Genomic DNA, 14390 nt, shown 5'->3' on the forward strand with positions numbered 1-14390 from the left:
TTTAATAGATTTTCTTGGTATTCGTTGTTATGTGCCTCTTCTGTTTTGTCCAGAGTTTCTGCCTAATGACCTTAAAACTTTAGTCGCCGGTCCTCACTGGGTCCGAGAGCTTTTGTTCGAAACTAAATGTGTCCAAAGAGTAGTTTCTGTGTGTAGTTAGGTTTATTTCGCACTAGTCAAGTCAAGAGTCACCGGTGCTAATCTAACCGCTTTTGTATTTGGCAAAGTGGCCTAAAATGCAAAGTTAGGCATAGAATATCAATTTTACCCATTATTTTGTTCTTTTTTATTTTATTTTAATTATTATAGAGTAATATCCGAATTGTACATTGGGGTTGAGAGACGTAACCATTACTATAGCCGGCAAAAGAATTAAACAAAAAATTATACATAAATAATGACCCTTTTATACATGAATAATGACCCTTGACATCGATCCCCCAAAAGCTCAAACAAACAAACAAAAAAGGATTAAAGAATAGTGCTTATTTTGTATAGAGTGGCCAGTATACAAGCATATGAACCCTATGCCCTCGTGATAGGGCCAATGGGTAGTGGTGAAGTATTGACCTTTTGGTTGTATTGGCTGTGTAATTTGTTCGTCTGTCGCGTATTGACATGTTTTCGAGTTCGACTAGAAAGCGAAGCGTTTTATGCTGAAGTGAAGACTATGGTTTTCCCAAGCAAGAATGTGATAAGGGTTAGCTCGATGAAGAAGATGGTGTTTATGAGCCCTCGATCCACCGTCCACCCGAATATCGTGATCCCTCCCGGATTGGTTTGCAAATACAACACTGCGAAATGAGCCGAAATGCGTTCAAGTCTAACCATTCCAACGATGCATGAACTATTTACTAAATAGGCTTAAAATCTAGTGCTCTTACCAAAGGCTTGTCTCCTATGATAGGAGGACATATAAGAAGCCAACTGTGTGTGTGTTGGCACCGAGGCATAGTCAAACGACTCCAAATCGCTCTCCGAGTAATTCGGGACCAACGAGTTTAAAACCCGGGCACCCTCCAAAGTCAGCACGCTTTGTTGCGATCCTCTGTGTTGGTCGTTGGACCCGCACGTGACCAAAGCGTGCCATCGGCTCGCCATCGACGCTAGGTTTTGAGCTCGGTGGGAAATCCTCGTCGCCGCGTGTAGACAAATTATAATCCCAACGACCTGAACAAGCGACGAGACCTAGAAAAAAAAACATCTTTAATAAGTTAAAAATGCATTGGAAATAGAATAACGTATGTTTATTTTCATATGTGGTCCTCGATCCGAATGGTTTTGACATATTGATCCATATCTTTGTTTGCACCATCAAAATGCTAATTTTTCTCAAAATGCCACCATCTATGTCAACAATGTTGACATCTTATAGTGAAAGGGCAAACATAGATGTCAACATTGTTGACATAGATGGTGGCATTTTGGGAAAAATTAGCATTTTGGTAGAAAGTGGGAAAATGTTATGAAATTGGTGGCAAATTAGGCAATTTCTCATGAAAATAAGTAAAAAAAAAAAAAAAAAAAAAAAAAAAAAAAAAAAAAAAAAAAAATTCAAGTTTTTTGAGGATAGGATAGTTTTTTACTCACGGCGAAATCTCCACCGTTGATGACGGTGATGAGTCCGCTGTAACCCGTGATTTGGAGGAGAGTGACGAATTGGCTGGCGGTGACAGTCAAGAACTGAAGAACTAGAAAGATTCGAAAGCGGTGGCTAATCTTAGAGAGGTGGTATCGCAGCCGAATGTGGTCCTCTATAAACACCAAAACATCAGTCTCTCTCCCCAACATCTTGCCATATTCATCAAAGTGGATAACTTGCAAATTGCAGACCAAATGAAACATAATGCTGGCTGTTAGAGAGATTGTACTCACATAGCTCCACGAAATCACCAACGCCAACAGAATCGCCACCGAAGACCAACCCGCCTCTCGCTCCGAGTACAATACCCGCAATATCTCTCTCCCGGTTTTTAGGACGAATATCGGGAGCGCCCACAAAATCAGCAGCCGAAATGAATTCTGAAAAAAAAAAAAAAAAATTCTAAGCTTTGTTGCCTAAAAAAGTACAAGCATAAAATTCAGAGATTTTTTGAATTTTATTGGGATTACCTTTTTATTTTTACCCTTCTATTGACCATTAAGAAAAAAGGTCCAAGCTTTGGTACAAAAATAAAATATAAGTTCACAGAAAATTTGAATTTCATTGGCATTACCTTCTCTCTTTTTTTTTTTTTTTCTTCCGCTTCTATCACCTATTAAGAAAAAAGGTCCAAGCTTTGGTACAAAAACTAAATCTGTGCCATTGGCTTCTAAACTAAATTCATCTCATTTTACAAATCCAGAAATTAACTGAAAATAGGTCGCTATTTCTTTTTCTATCTTCCAATGAGAATAAAGGTCTAAGCTTTGGCGCAGATTTTTTTTTTTTTTTTAGTTTTTTTAACGCCTCATCTCCTTTAAAAAAAACTAAATATATAAAGAAAAAACCTCGTTGATACCTAAAAAAAGGTCTAAGCTTTGAAACCAAAAGAAGAGTGTATATTAGAAATTCATCTCATTTAAGTTTAGCAAACATAGAAATTCACAGAAGAAAATATTATAAGATAAAGATAAAATTCTCGTCCCACTATTTCTTTTGTTCTTCCATTCTATCATAAAAAAAAAAATAATAATAATAATAATAATAATTCACGGAGCCAAATTAACATTTCCATTACTCACCGAAATCTGCTTAACGTAATCGTCTCTCAAACGGAACTCATGACCGTTGTGGCGATCGACGAAGAGAAATCTCCGAACGCCGTACTTCCTCAGATTATGCGAAAGACAGAGCAGAGACACCGCGGCGAGGCACGCCTGAGAAGCCACGATCTCGATCTCGAAATCCTTTATCTGAAACGTCGAACACCTCAGACACTCCGACGATTCCAGAGCCAGAATCGGCGGCAAAACTCCGACGACGAAGAAAGCCGTCCACGACAACGCGAAGCTCGAAAAGCAGCTCTGCTTGAACCCTAGGAAGGTCAAAAACCTCTCTAGTCTCTCTAGGGTTTCGCTCAATTCGTCTTTCCGAGATTCTTCTTCTTCTTCTTGTTCTTGTTCAGATGGCTGTTGGTGATTTTGGTGGTTGAGAAGAAGAGGCGTTTGTTCCGTTGGAATCGGAATTGGATCGCCATTGTTGTCTGATCTGGCGCCAGGATTCGGATCGGCCATGGAAATTAAGTTATTTTTGACAGTGGAGAGATTATTGGTTTAGATTTTTTTTTAAAATTAATTTATGAAAACTGTCCAATTGAATTTTTAAAGGTAAAAAAAGATTGGAGCTTTTGTCAACAACACATTTCTAGAAACAGTCTCATCTTTTTAGCTGACAAGAAGATACAGTTATTACGTTAAGTTTTATATTTTATTTGGAGTTTTTATTTTTTTTCCGCTCAATTATTTTTTTTGGAGTTGCTTTTAAAAATAATTATTATTTTTCTTTTTGTTGACATGCATTTTTTTTTAGGACTGTGTTGCTTTTCTTCAACTTGAGACTTGGAAATGGAATCAATCATCTTCCTGCTTTGTTTATATATTCTTTACTCTCTATGGACACAAAGTAATATAACAAACAGACAAACAAAAAAAAATGTTATTTCTTATATATTTTTTTAATATTTAATTTTGTCTTTTGGTAAGTGTAAGCACTACCTTAATAGTCTTAATTATGTTTGTTCTAGCTAATTTTTTGCCTATTAATAAACAAGTTGTTTAGAAGTAAACACGGCCATTCAATTTTCTTCACTGTCCTATTTATTTATTTGTTTATTATTATTCTTATTATTATAATATATCATTTATATAATGAGTGAAGCTGTGATTGGTTTAGACTTTAGACTGGACGAGATGACGAGAACAACGTGGTCTGAAAATTTTAATTGACAGCTGTGTTTTTCCTCAGAAAATACATGATCTTCACGTTAGAGTAATAAGAGCGACATATATATTTGGATCAAGTAAAGCCTAGTTTTCGCGTGCTCTGTTTATTTGGGTTTAACAAAAACAAACACATACCATAATAGGAAAGGCCTATAAACGTACCGAAATTGTGTTCCTTAATAAAAAAAGAATGGTATTGTTGAAATTCTGTACAGATATTGTTTAAGGATAGTAATTCATCCACTTCCGTTTAAATTATCAGCATAAAATTTCAATACTGTTTCAGAATTTTCTTTTTCATCGAAATTTATAGTATTTTTTAATTTTATTTATTTATTAATATTAACAAGAATATATAGATAGTTCCGTTTTGGTTTGGCTTGAATTACGGTTCACTTTCAGAACTAGAGTTATGTTCTTATACTGTTTATGAAAGTGATTCCTCTACTTTCAATTCAGTACATAATTTTTGGTATTGTTCTATAATTTCGGTCACTTTCAAAATGGAACACTCTATTCCGGTTGGACAAAAAAATTTTGCTATGGAAGAAACAATTTTTTTGTTCCGTCTGTTTTGAATGGTTAATTTATACCATATAGTCCCCGTAGCAAAAGTATAAAACAGATTCAATCTTTAGTCATGAGTAAAGCTATGCTTACGAACGAAACAAATTTTTTCTATCCCGAAAGAAAAAAAATTAATGTGGAATTTTAATCAGATACCTTTCCGTTCCATTTTTTCATAAACATAAACTTCATTAACTTGGACTCGTAGCCATATCTCAAGATTTGATTCATAGACCTAGACTTTCCGCTCCATTTTTTTTTTCTAGAATTTCGGTCAAAACATAATGAAGTATCCAACTCACGGTTAGGTATAACACAATAAAAACAATAAAATAGTATATTAAAATTAGTGAACTCTACAATGTTGTATACCAAGCGACGCGAATTGAATTCGAACTTATGAGACATATGTGTATATATATATATATATATATATATGATTTCATTAGACGTTTAAGGGTGTAATTTTTTCTTCTTCTTGGCGTGGAGCAAATATGAAAAAGTTTATGATTTTAGGCAAAAAAAAAAATACAAAGGGTAAAAGCGATTTTTAAACATCTTTAGTCCAACAAGAATTTAGTCCAAACATAAAATAGTTTTTTTTTTCGAATAAGGCAAGACGCTTGAAATGTATGTGTTGCACGAACTAATGTGCATAGTTGTCCATTATGGTCCTTACGTGCATGTCTTAGTCGATTGGTTCAGGTCAAGAAAAGATATATCATATTTCAACACTTGCATTTGGAAAAGATATATCATATTTCAACACTTAAATATCGAAAAGAAAAATCTACTTTAATATGTAATAAAGCACATGAAATTAAGTGTCAAAAATTGAATTTAAAGTTGTATCTTTATTTTATGGACACCCTAAGCGATTGGATCCATGTTCTATAAAGTGTAAATTATGGGATGAAAAATTTCATTCCAAACTTTTATGGATATTAGATGGAGCTGAAAATTCATGTTTTCGTATTTAAGAAAAATATATTTTAAATGTGATATTAAAAAAAAAATATTTGAATTTTTTTGTTTGTAGTTGTGGATCAATTTGTAAAATAATTGACAAAAATTATTTTAAACTTATCTGTATTCTTGATGACAAATATGTGAAAAAGAAAATGAATTGATTTTGTATGTGATAATAAATTGTTGGTTTTGCTAGCAGATGTTACATTGAAGAAAAATAAAGGTGAGGGGATTTCAGGCTCTAACTCTACATATTGATTTTAGAGAAAATGTAAATCATGTAGAAGGAGAACGGGACAGGACATTGACTAATAGCTCCCAGGCTTGAAAACACACTCAAAATTGGATGACTTGATTTTTTTTTCTTCAATTTTCTTAAACTAAGATATTTTATTCTCAGAGAGAGAGTTTTATTGGAAATTTAGAATTAGGAAGCCAGCTATAAAGGTTGTTGAAGACAATATATAGTACATTCTGATAAGAAAGCACCTGTTACAAAGATATAGATTTTAATATCAGTTTTTGTTTTCTGTTTTTTAAACAAATTTCAAAGAAAACAGAAATATGATTCTAAATATGTTTTCTGAATTTATAATCAAACAGTTTTTCTAAAACTGTTTTCTAGAATTTAGAATCAGAAAACAGAAAACAGGAATGGAAAACTTAACCAATTTTTTTATCCTTACTAGTACTACTTTGTTTGAATTAGTTTAATGTACTTTCAAGTGTGTATATATATATATATATATATATATATATATTTTTTTTTATAATTTTCTATAATGTTAACCCACGTGGTCTAATTAGTTAATCCTTCCATAACTGAATGATCTCCTTTTTACTTGTCAAGCATAAGAAATCATGTACAGATACTGATTCTCCAATATTGGTGTTCTTGGTCCGGATCTGAAAAATTAGCACACGAAGTTAGCAATAACGTCTCTCCTTGCAAATGCGTTGTTTGTAGAGAATCATCCATGATTTCAAAGGAAGGTTTTAATTTTTGGGTTGAGTTTGAATCTTCAAAAAGTGTTTCCATTAATCCATCGAGGAGGTGGAGGTGGAGGTGGGGGTTAGAATTTTTGTATTTTACAGAAATTCTTTTTATTTGAGTCACTTAAGTATATTGGCATATTTATATTTTCACATTGTTGTATTATATAGTCAATCTTTCATAAATACTAAGTAAATGACAACGTCCATATATTTACACGAGTAAATTGACGTAAATATTTCACCTTTTTATTTCACTAAAAGAACGAACCAAAAATATCACGTCATGTTTGTGATAATTTATTTAGTATATACGAAAAGATAGCTCTATATAATAATGTAAGAGTGTAAATATAGCTACATACCTAATTATTTATTTTTATTTTTAAGCTTTTTTTTTTATAAAAAGGTCTTTAAGCATCTCTTGTCCTATATGATTACCATATTCCATATTGTAGGAGTATAAGGATGGGATAGATAATAAATTTAGAAAAAGAAAACAAATAAGGAAAACAGTAAAACTAAAATAAAAAAAAATATTTTTGAAGACACAGCCACAGGTAGATTGTGGTGAAATTCACCCTGCTTACTCTATTATTGCTTCATCTTTTAATGACACAGCCACAAAGGTACATTACATATACGATATTTTATTCTCTGAGAGAGAGACGATATTTTATTTTCCATGAGAGAGTGAGACGATATTTAATTTTCCATGAGAGAGAGAGGTATTGGAATCTCAATAGTACATTCTGAAAAGAAAGAACTTGTTAAAATACACGGAAGTCTCCTTAAAGTTAAAGTTGCTTGTAACAAAAGTTAAGAAATGGACAGAAAACAAATAATATTTTTTTTATCAGAAAATAATAATTTTCTTTTATCAGAAAACAAATAATATTAGTCTTTGTTGTTAGTGTTACTGTTAAAGGTTGTATTTTCTACCATATTCCATGCTATAGGCTTTGTAGGGTAGAGTATAAGGGCTAGATAATAAATTTAGAAAAAGAAAACAAATAAGGAAAAGACTAAAAATAAATAAAATAAAATAAAAATATATTTGATGACACATGTAGATTTTGTGAAATTCACTCACATCCGGCTTCCTCTTTAATGACACAGGTACATAAGATATTTTATTCTCCATGAGAGAGAGAGAGAGATAATTGTATTGGAATCTCAATAGTACATTCTGAAAAAGAAAGAAAGGAAAACAGTAAAACTAAAATAAAATAAAAAAAATATTTTTGAAGACACAGCCACAGGTAGATTGTGATGAAATTAACCCTGCTTACTCTATTATTGCTTCATCTATTAACGACACAGGTACATTACATATACGATATTTTATTCTCCGAGAGAGAGAGAGAGAGAGAGAGAGAGAGAGAGAGACGATATTTTATTTTCCATGAGAGAGAGAGAGGTATTGGAATCTCAATAGTACATTCTGAAAAGAAAGAACTTGAAAAAATACACGGAAGTCTCCTTAAAGCAGCAGTTGTTTGTAACAAAAGTTAAGAGATGGACAGAAAAAAAAATAATATTTTTTTTATCAGAAAATAATAATATTTTTTTATTAGAAAACAAATAATATTAGTCTTTGTTGTTAGTGTTACTGTTAAAGGTTGTATTCTCTACCATATTCCATGCTATAGGCTTTGTAGAGTAGAGTATAAGGGCTAGATAAAATATTTAGAAAAAGAAAACAAACAAGGAAAAGACTAAAAATAAATAAAATAAAAAATATATATTTGATGACACAGGTAGATTGTGTGAAATTCACTCACACCCGGCTTCCTCTTTAATGACATAGGTACATAAGATATTTTATTCTCCATGAGAGAGAGAGATAATTGTATTGGAATCTCAATAGTACATTCTGAAAACGAAAGAAAGGAAAACAGTAAAACTAAAATAAAATAAAAAAATATTTATGAAGACACAGCTACAGGTAGATTGTGGTGAAATTCACCCTGCTTACTCTAGCTATTATTGCTTCATCTATTAAATACATAGGTACATTACATATACGATATTTTATTCTCCGAGAGAGAGGAGAGAGAGAGAGAGAGAGAGAGAGAAAGATACGATATTTTATTTTCCATAAGAGAGAAAGAGAGACGATATTTTATTTTCCATGAGAGAGAGAGGTATTGGAATCTCAATAGTACATTCTGAAAAGAAAGAACTTGTTAAAATACACGGAAGTCTCCTTAAAGCATAAGTTGTTTGTAACAAAAGTTAAGAGATGGACAAAAAACAAATAATATTTTTTTTTTATGGCCGGCTAAACAACTAGCCAAAACAACACCCCTACTTTAAAATTATAGCCAAACTATTAACATATTTAGGAAAATAGCCAATTTATCATGAGAACATTCCAATATTCCAATACTACCCTTAGGTTAATATTATTAACTATCATAGTAAATAATATCGTCCATAACAAAAAAATTAGTAAATCTAATTAACAATAACAAAAACTACAGTAAATCTTATTTGCCGTAACAAGAACGACAGTAAATCTTATTTACCGTAACAAGAACAAAAGTAAATCTTATTTACCGTAACAGGGAAAGTATCAGAGATGAGAATTAGTTAATCTAACTGTAAATACGATTTACTAATTATTTCCGTGAACAATCGAGGACAATAAATATAACAGTAAATGTATTAGAGATGAGGATTAGTTAATCTAACAGTAAATACGATTTACTAATTATTTCCGTGAACAATCGAGGACAGTAAATCCGACAATAAATCATATTAACCATTGACAGTTAATAGTATTAAGTGTTTCAAATTCTTTGACTTTCATTTGCAAGTTAATAGTATTTTTTTCGTTGTAAATATTATTTACATTGACAGTTAATAATATTAAGTCAATGTAAATAATATTAACTATTAATATTTCGTTGTTCGTCAGCTTAATTGATTGCCACCTATGAAAAATTCATATCATGTATTATATTTTGTATATTTAAATCGGCCATCACCCAAATTTAACAACCAAAAAAAAAAAAAATTCCAATCAGTACCTAATAATAGAAGACTTTTAATCAGTCTCCCACATAAAAATGAAAAAAAATAATATCATTCTGTTTAGAACACACGAAAATTCAAACCACAAAAATATATACATATCATTGACATTGAGAAACAACACATTCGAGAACAAACGGTTCGATTGCTTGACTCACTTAATCGCAGCCATGAAAAAAGACGACGAAGCTAGCTCTGAGACCTCGCTTTTGAACGCCGCCGAGGAACGAGTGGATCGCCGAAGCGACGGCGAGGCCGAGCAGAGGAGCGCGACGACCAGAACCAGAGGCTCGTAGCTAGAGAGGAACGAGTTCTCCGAGTGGATCTTAATTTGTAGATCCGGCGGGCGCAACGACGGTGATGACGCAGTCAGAGACCTCCGTGCCGGCGGCGGTGTCGATCCGGAGGGCGTTGATGACGGAGCCGGATTTTCCGATCACGCCGCCGATGCGCGACGAGTAGCAGAGCAGGCGGAACGAGACGTAGCCCGCCGGGACGGGGATGGGAAGATCGCCAGCTCTATGGTTCGTCGGAGCGCTTCGGTTGGGACTTAGGGTTAGGGTTTGTTGGCTCAATCGTCTGGATCTCTGTCTAGGATGACGACTTTCAATCTCTGGTGTGGTTTGGGTTTGCGATAGATGAGGAAATAAGGGTAATTTTGGAATCTATAATAAAATTGACTATTCTCTTAAATAAGTTGATAGTTAGGCTAATATTTTAATGCTCCCCTCGTAAGAGACTAGTTACTTAGAAATATCTTTTTTTATCAGAAAATAATAATATTTTTTTTATCAGAAAACAAATAATATTAGTCTTTGTTGTTAGTGTTACTGTTAAATGTTGTATTTTCTACCATATTCCATGCTATAGGATTTGTAGGGTAGAGTATAAGGGCTAGATAATAAATTTAGAAAAAGAAAACAAATAAGGAAAAGACTAAAAATAAATAAAATAAAATAAAAATATATTTGATGACACAGGTAGATTGTGTGAAATTCACTCACACTCGGCTTCCTCTTTAATGACACAGGTACATAAAATATTTTATTCTCCATGAGAGAGAGAGATAATTGTATTGGAATCTCAATAGTACATTCTGAAAAAAAAAAAAGGAAAACAGTAAAACTAAATAAAATAAAAAAAATATTTTTGAAGACACAGCCACAGGTAGATTGTGGTGAAATTCACCCTGCTTACTCTATTATTGCTTCATCTATTAATGACACAGGTACATTACATATACGATATTTTATTCTCCGAGAGAGAGAGAGAGACGATATTTTATTTTCCATGAGAGAGAGAGGTATTGAAATCTCAATAGTACATTCTGAAAAGAAAGAACTTGTTAAAATACACGGAAGTCTCCTTAAAGCAGAAGTTGTTTGTAACAAAAGTTAAGAGATGGACAGAAAACAAATAATATTTTTTTTTTATCAGAAAACAAATAATATTAGTCTTTGTTGTTAGCGTTACTGTTAAAGGTTGTATTTTCTACCATATTCCATGCTATAGGCTTTGTAGAGTAGAGTATAAGGGCTAGATAATATATTTAGAAAAAGAAAACAAATAAGGAAAAGACTAAAAATAAATAAAATAAAATAAAAATATATTTGATGACACAGGTCGATTGTGTGAAATTCACTCACACCCGGCTTCCTCTTTAATGACACAGATACATAAGATATTTTATTCTCCATGAGAGAGAGAGATAATTGTATTGGAATCTCAATAGTACATTCTGAAAAAGAAAGAAAGGAAAACAGTAAAACTAAAATAAAATAAAAAAAATATTTTTGAAGACACAACCACAGGTAGATTGTGGTGAAATTCACCCTGCTTACTCTATTATTGCTTCATCTATTAATGACACAGGTACATTACATATACGATATTTTATTCTCCGAGAGAGAGAGAGAGAGAGAGAGAGAGAGAGAGAGAGAGATGATATTTTATTTTCCATGAGAGAGAGAGAGACGATATTTTATTTTTCATGAGAGAGAGAGGTATCAATAGTACATTCTGAAAAGAAAGAACTTGTTAAAATACACGGAAGTCTCCTTAAAGCAGAAGTTGTTTGTAACAAAAGTTAAGAGATGGACAGAAAACAAATAATATTTTTTTTATCAGAAAATAATAATATATTTTTTATCAAAAAAAAAATAATATTAGTCTTTGTTGTTAGGGTTACTGTTAAAGGTTGTATTTTCTACCATATTTCATGCTATAGGCTTTGTAGGGTAGAGTATAAGGGCTAGATAATAAATTTAGAAAAAGAAAACAAATAAGGAAAAGACTAAAAATAAATAAAATAAAATAAAAATATATTTGATGACACATGTAGATTTTGTGAAATTCACTCACATCCGGCTTCCTCTTTAATGACACAGGTACATAAGATATTTTATTCTCCATGAGAGAGAGAGAGATAATTGTATTGGAATCTCAATAGTACATTCTGAAAAAGAAAGAAAGGAAAACAGTAAAACTAAAATAAAATAAATAAAAATATTTTTGAAGACACAGCCACATGTAGATTGTGGTGAAATTCACCCTGCTTACTCTATTATTGCTTCATCTATTAATGACACAGGTACATTACATATACGATATTTTATTCTCCGAGAGAGAGAGAGAGAGAGATGATATTTTATTTTCCATGAGAGAGAGAGAGACGATATTTTATTTTTCATGAGAGAGAGAGGTATCAATAGTACATTCTGAAAAGAAAGAACTTGTTAAAATACACGGAAGTCTCCTTAAAGCAGAAGTTGTTTGTAACAAAAGTTAAGAGATGGACAGAAAACAAATAATATTTTTTTTATCAGAAAATAATAATATATTTTTTATCAAAAAAAAAATAATATTAGTCTTTGTTGTTAGGGTTACTGTTAAAGGTTGTATTTTCTACCATATTTCATGCTATAGGCTTTGTAGGGTAGAGTATAAGGGCTAGATAATAAATTTAGAAAAAGAAAACAAATAAGGAAAAGACTAAAAATAAATAAAATAAAATAAAAATATATTTGATGACACATGTAGATTTTGTGAAATTCACTCACATCCGGCTTCCTCTTTAATGACACAGGTACATAAGATATTTTATTCTCCATGAGAGAGAGAGAGATAATTGTATTGGAATCTCAATAGTACATTCTGAAAAAGAAAGAAAGGAAAACAGTAAAACTAAAATAAAATAAATAAAAATATTTTTGAAGACACAGCCACATGTAGATTGTGGTGAAATTCACCCTGCTTACTCTATTATTGCTTCATCTATTAATGACACAGGTACATTACATATACGATATTTTATTCTCCGAGAGAGAGAGAGAGAGAGAGATGATATTTTATTTTCCATGAGAGAGAGAGAGACGATATTTTATTTTTCATGAGAGAGAGAGGTATCAATAGTACATTCTGAAAAGAAAGAACTTGTTAAAATACACGGAAGTCTCCTTAAAGCAGAAGTTGTTTGTAACAAAAGTTAAGAGATGGACAGAAAACAAATAATATTTTTTTATCAGAAAATAATAATATATTTTTTATCAAAAAAAAAATAATATTAGTCTTTGTTGTTAGGGTTACTGTTAAAGGTTGTATTTTCTACCATATTTCATGCTATAGGCTTTGTAGGGTAGAGTATAAGGGCTAGATAATAAATTTAGAAAAAGAAAACAAATAAGGAAAAGACTAAAAATAAATAAAATAAAATAAAAATATATTTGATGACACATGTAGATTTTGTGAAATTCACTCACATCCGGCTTCCTCTTTAATGACACAGGTACATAAGATATTTTATTCTCCATGAGAGAGAGAGAGATAATTGTATTGGAATCTCAATAGTACATTCTGAAAAAGAAAGAAAGGAAAACAGTAAAACTAAAATAAAATAAATAAAAATATTTTTGAAGACACAGCCACATGTAGATTGTGGTGAAATTCACCCTGCTTACTCTATTATTGCTTCATCTATTAATGACACAGGTACATTACATATACGATATTTTATTCTCCGAGAGAGAGAGAGAGAGAGAGAGAGAGAGATGATATTTTATTTTCCATGAGAGAGAGAGAGACGATATTTTATTTTTCATGAGAGAGAGAGGTATCAATAGTACATTCTGAAAAGAAAGAACTTGTTAAAATACACGGAAGTCTCCTTAAAGCAGAAGTTGTTTGTAACAAAAGTTAAGAGATGGACAGAAAACAAATAATATTTTTTTATCAGAAAATAATAATATATTTTTTATCAAAAAAAAAATAATATTAGTCTTTGTTGTTAGGGTTACTGTTAAAGGTTGTATTTTCTACCATATTTCATGCTATAGGCTTTGTAGGGTAGAGTATAAGGGCTAGATAATAAATTTAGAAAAAGAAAACAAATAAGGAAAAGACTAAAAATAAATAAAATAAAATAAAAATATATTTGATGACACATGTAGATTTTGTGAAATTCACTCACATCCGGCTTCCTCTTTAATGACACAGGTACATAAGATATTTTATTCTCCATGAGAGAGAGAGAGATAATTGTATTGGAATCTCAATAGTACATTCTGAAAAAGAAAGAAAGGAAAACAGTAAAACTAAAATAAAATAAATAAAAATATTTTTGAAGACACAGCCACATGTAGATTGTGGTGAAATTCACCCTGCTTACTCTATTATTGCTTCATCTATTAATGACACAGGTACATTACATATACGATATTTTATTCTCCGAGAGAGAGAGAGAGAGAGAGAGAGAGAGAGAGAGATGATATTTTATTTTCCATGAGAGAGAGAGAGACGATATTTTATTTTTCATGAGAGAGAGAGGTATCAATAGTACATTCTGAAAAGAAAGAACTTGTTAAAATACACGGAAGTCTCCTTAAAGCAGAAGTTGTTTGTAA

At 31.6% G+C, this 14390-nt stretch overlaps 1 protein-coding gene across 1 annotated transcript; it reads right to left on the minus strand.

The window, feature by feature from the left end:
• Window positions 1-296: 296 nt before the first annotated feature.
• LOC149403517 (zinc finger CONSTANS-like protein (DUF3537)) lies at window positions 297-3265 on the minus strand. The gene is made up of 4 exons (XM_089609951.1): window positions 2725-3265; window positions 1591-2022; window positions 885-1188; window positions 297-794 (listed from the first exon to the last, which is right to left on the minus strand). Exons 1-4 carry the CDS (start codon window positions 3214-3216, stop codon window positions 652-654), a joined length of 1371 nt encoding a protein of 456 aa, XP_089466077.1. The 5' UTR covers window positions 3217-3265; the 3' UTR covers window positions 297-651.
• Window positions 3266-14390: the final 11125 nt, after the last annotated feature.

This window comes from Urtica dioica, chromosome 3 (assembly GCF_054948205.1).
Source record: "Urtica dioica subsp. dioica isolate 48M chromosome 3, U.dioica_male_clone48M_v1_H2, whole genome shotgun sequence".
Taxonomy (NCBI): domain Eukaryota; kingdom Viridiplantae; phylum Streptophyta; class Magnoliopsida; order Rosales; family Urticaceae; genus Urtica; species Urtica dioica.

Bases quoted from the DNA above. Each gene is read 5' to 3' on its own strand.
- LOC149403517 (XM_089609951.1), bottom strand. From the start codon at position 3,216: ATGGCCGATCCGAATCCTGGCGCCAGATCAGACAACAATGGCGATCCA. The intron at 1,189-1,590 runs GTGAGTAAAAAA...TTTTTTTTCTAG, and splicing joins TCAACGGTGGAGATTTCGCC to GTCTCGTCGCTTGTTCAGGT. The intron at 795-884 runs GTAAGAGCACTA...CTCATTTCGCAG, and splicing joins TCATAGGAGACAAGCCTTTG to TGTTGTATTTGCAAACCAAT.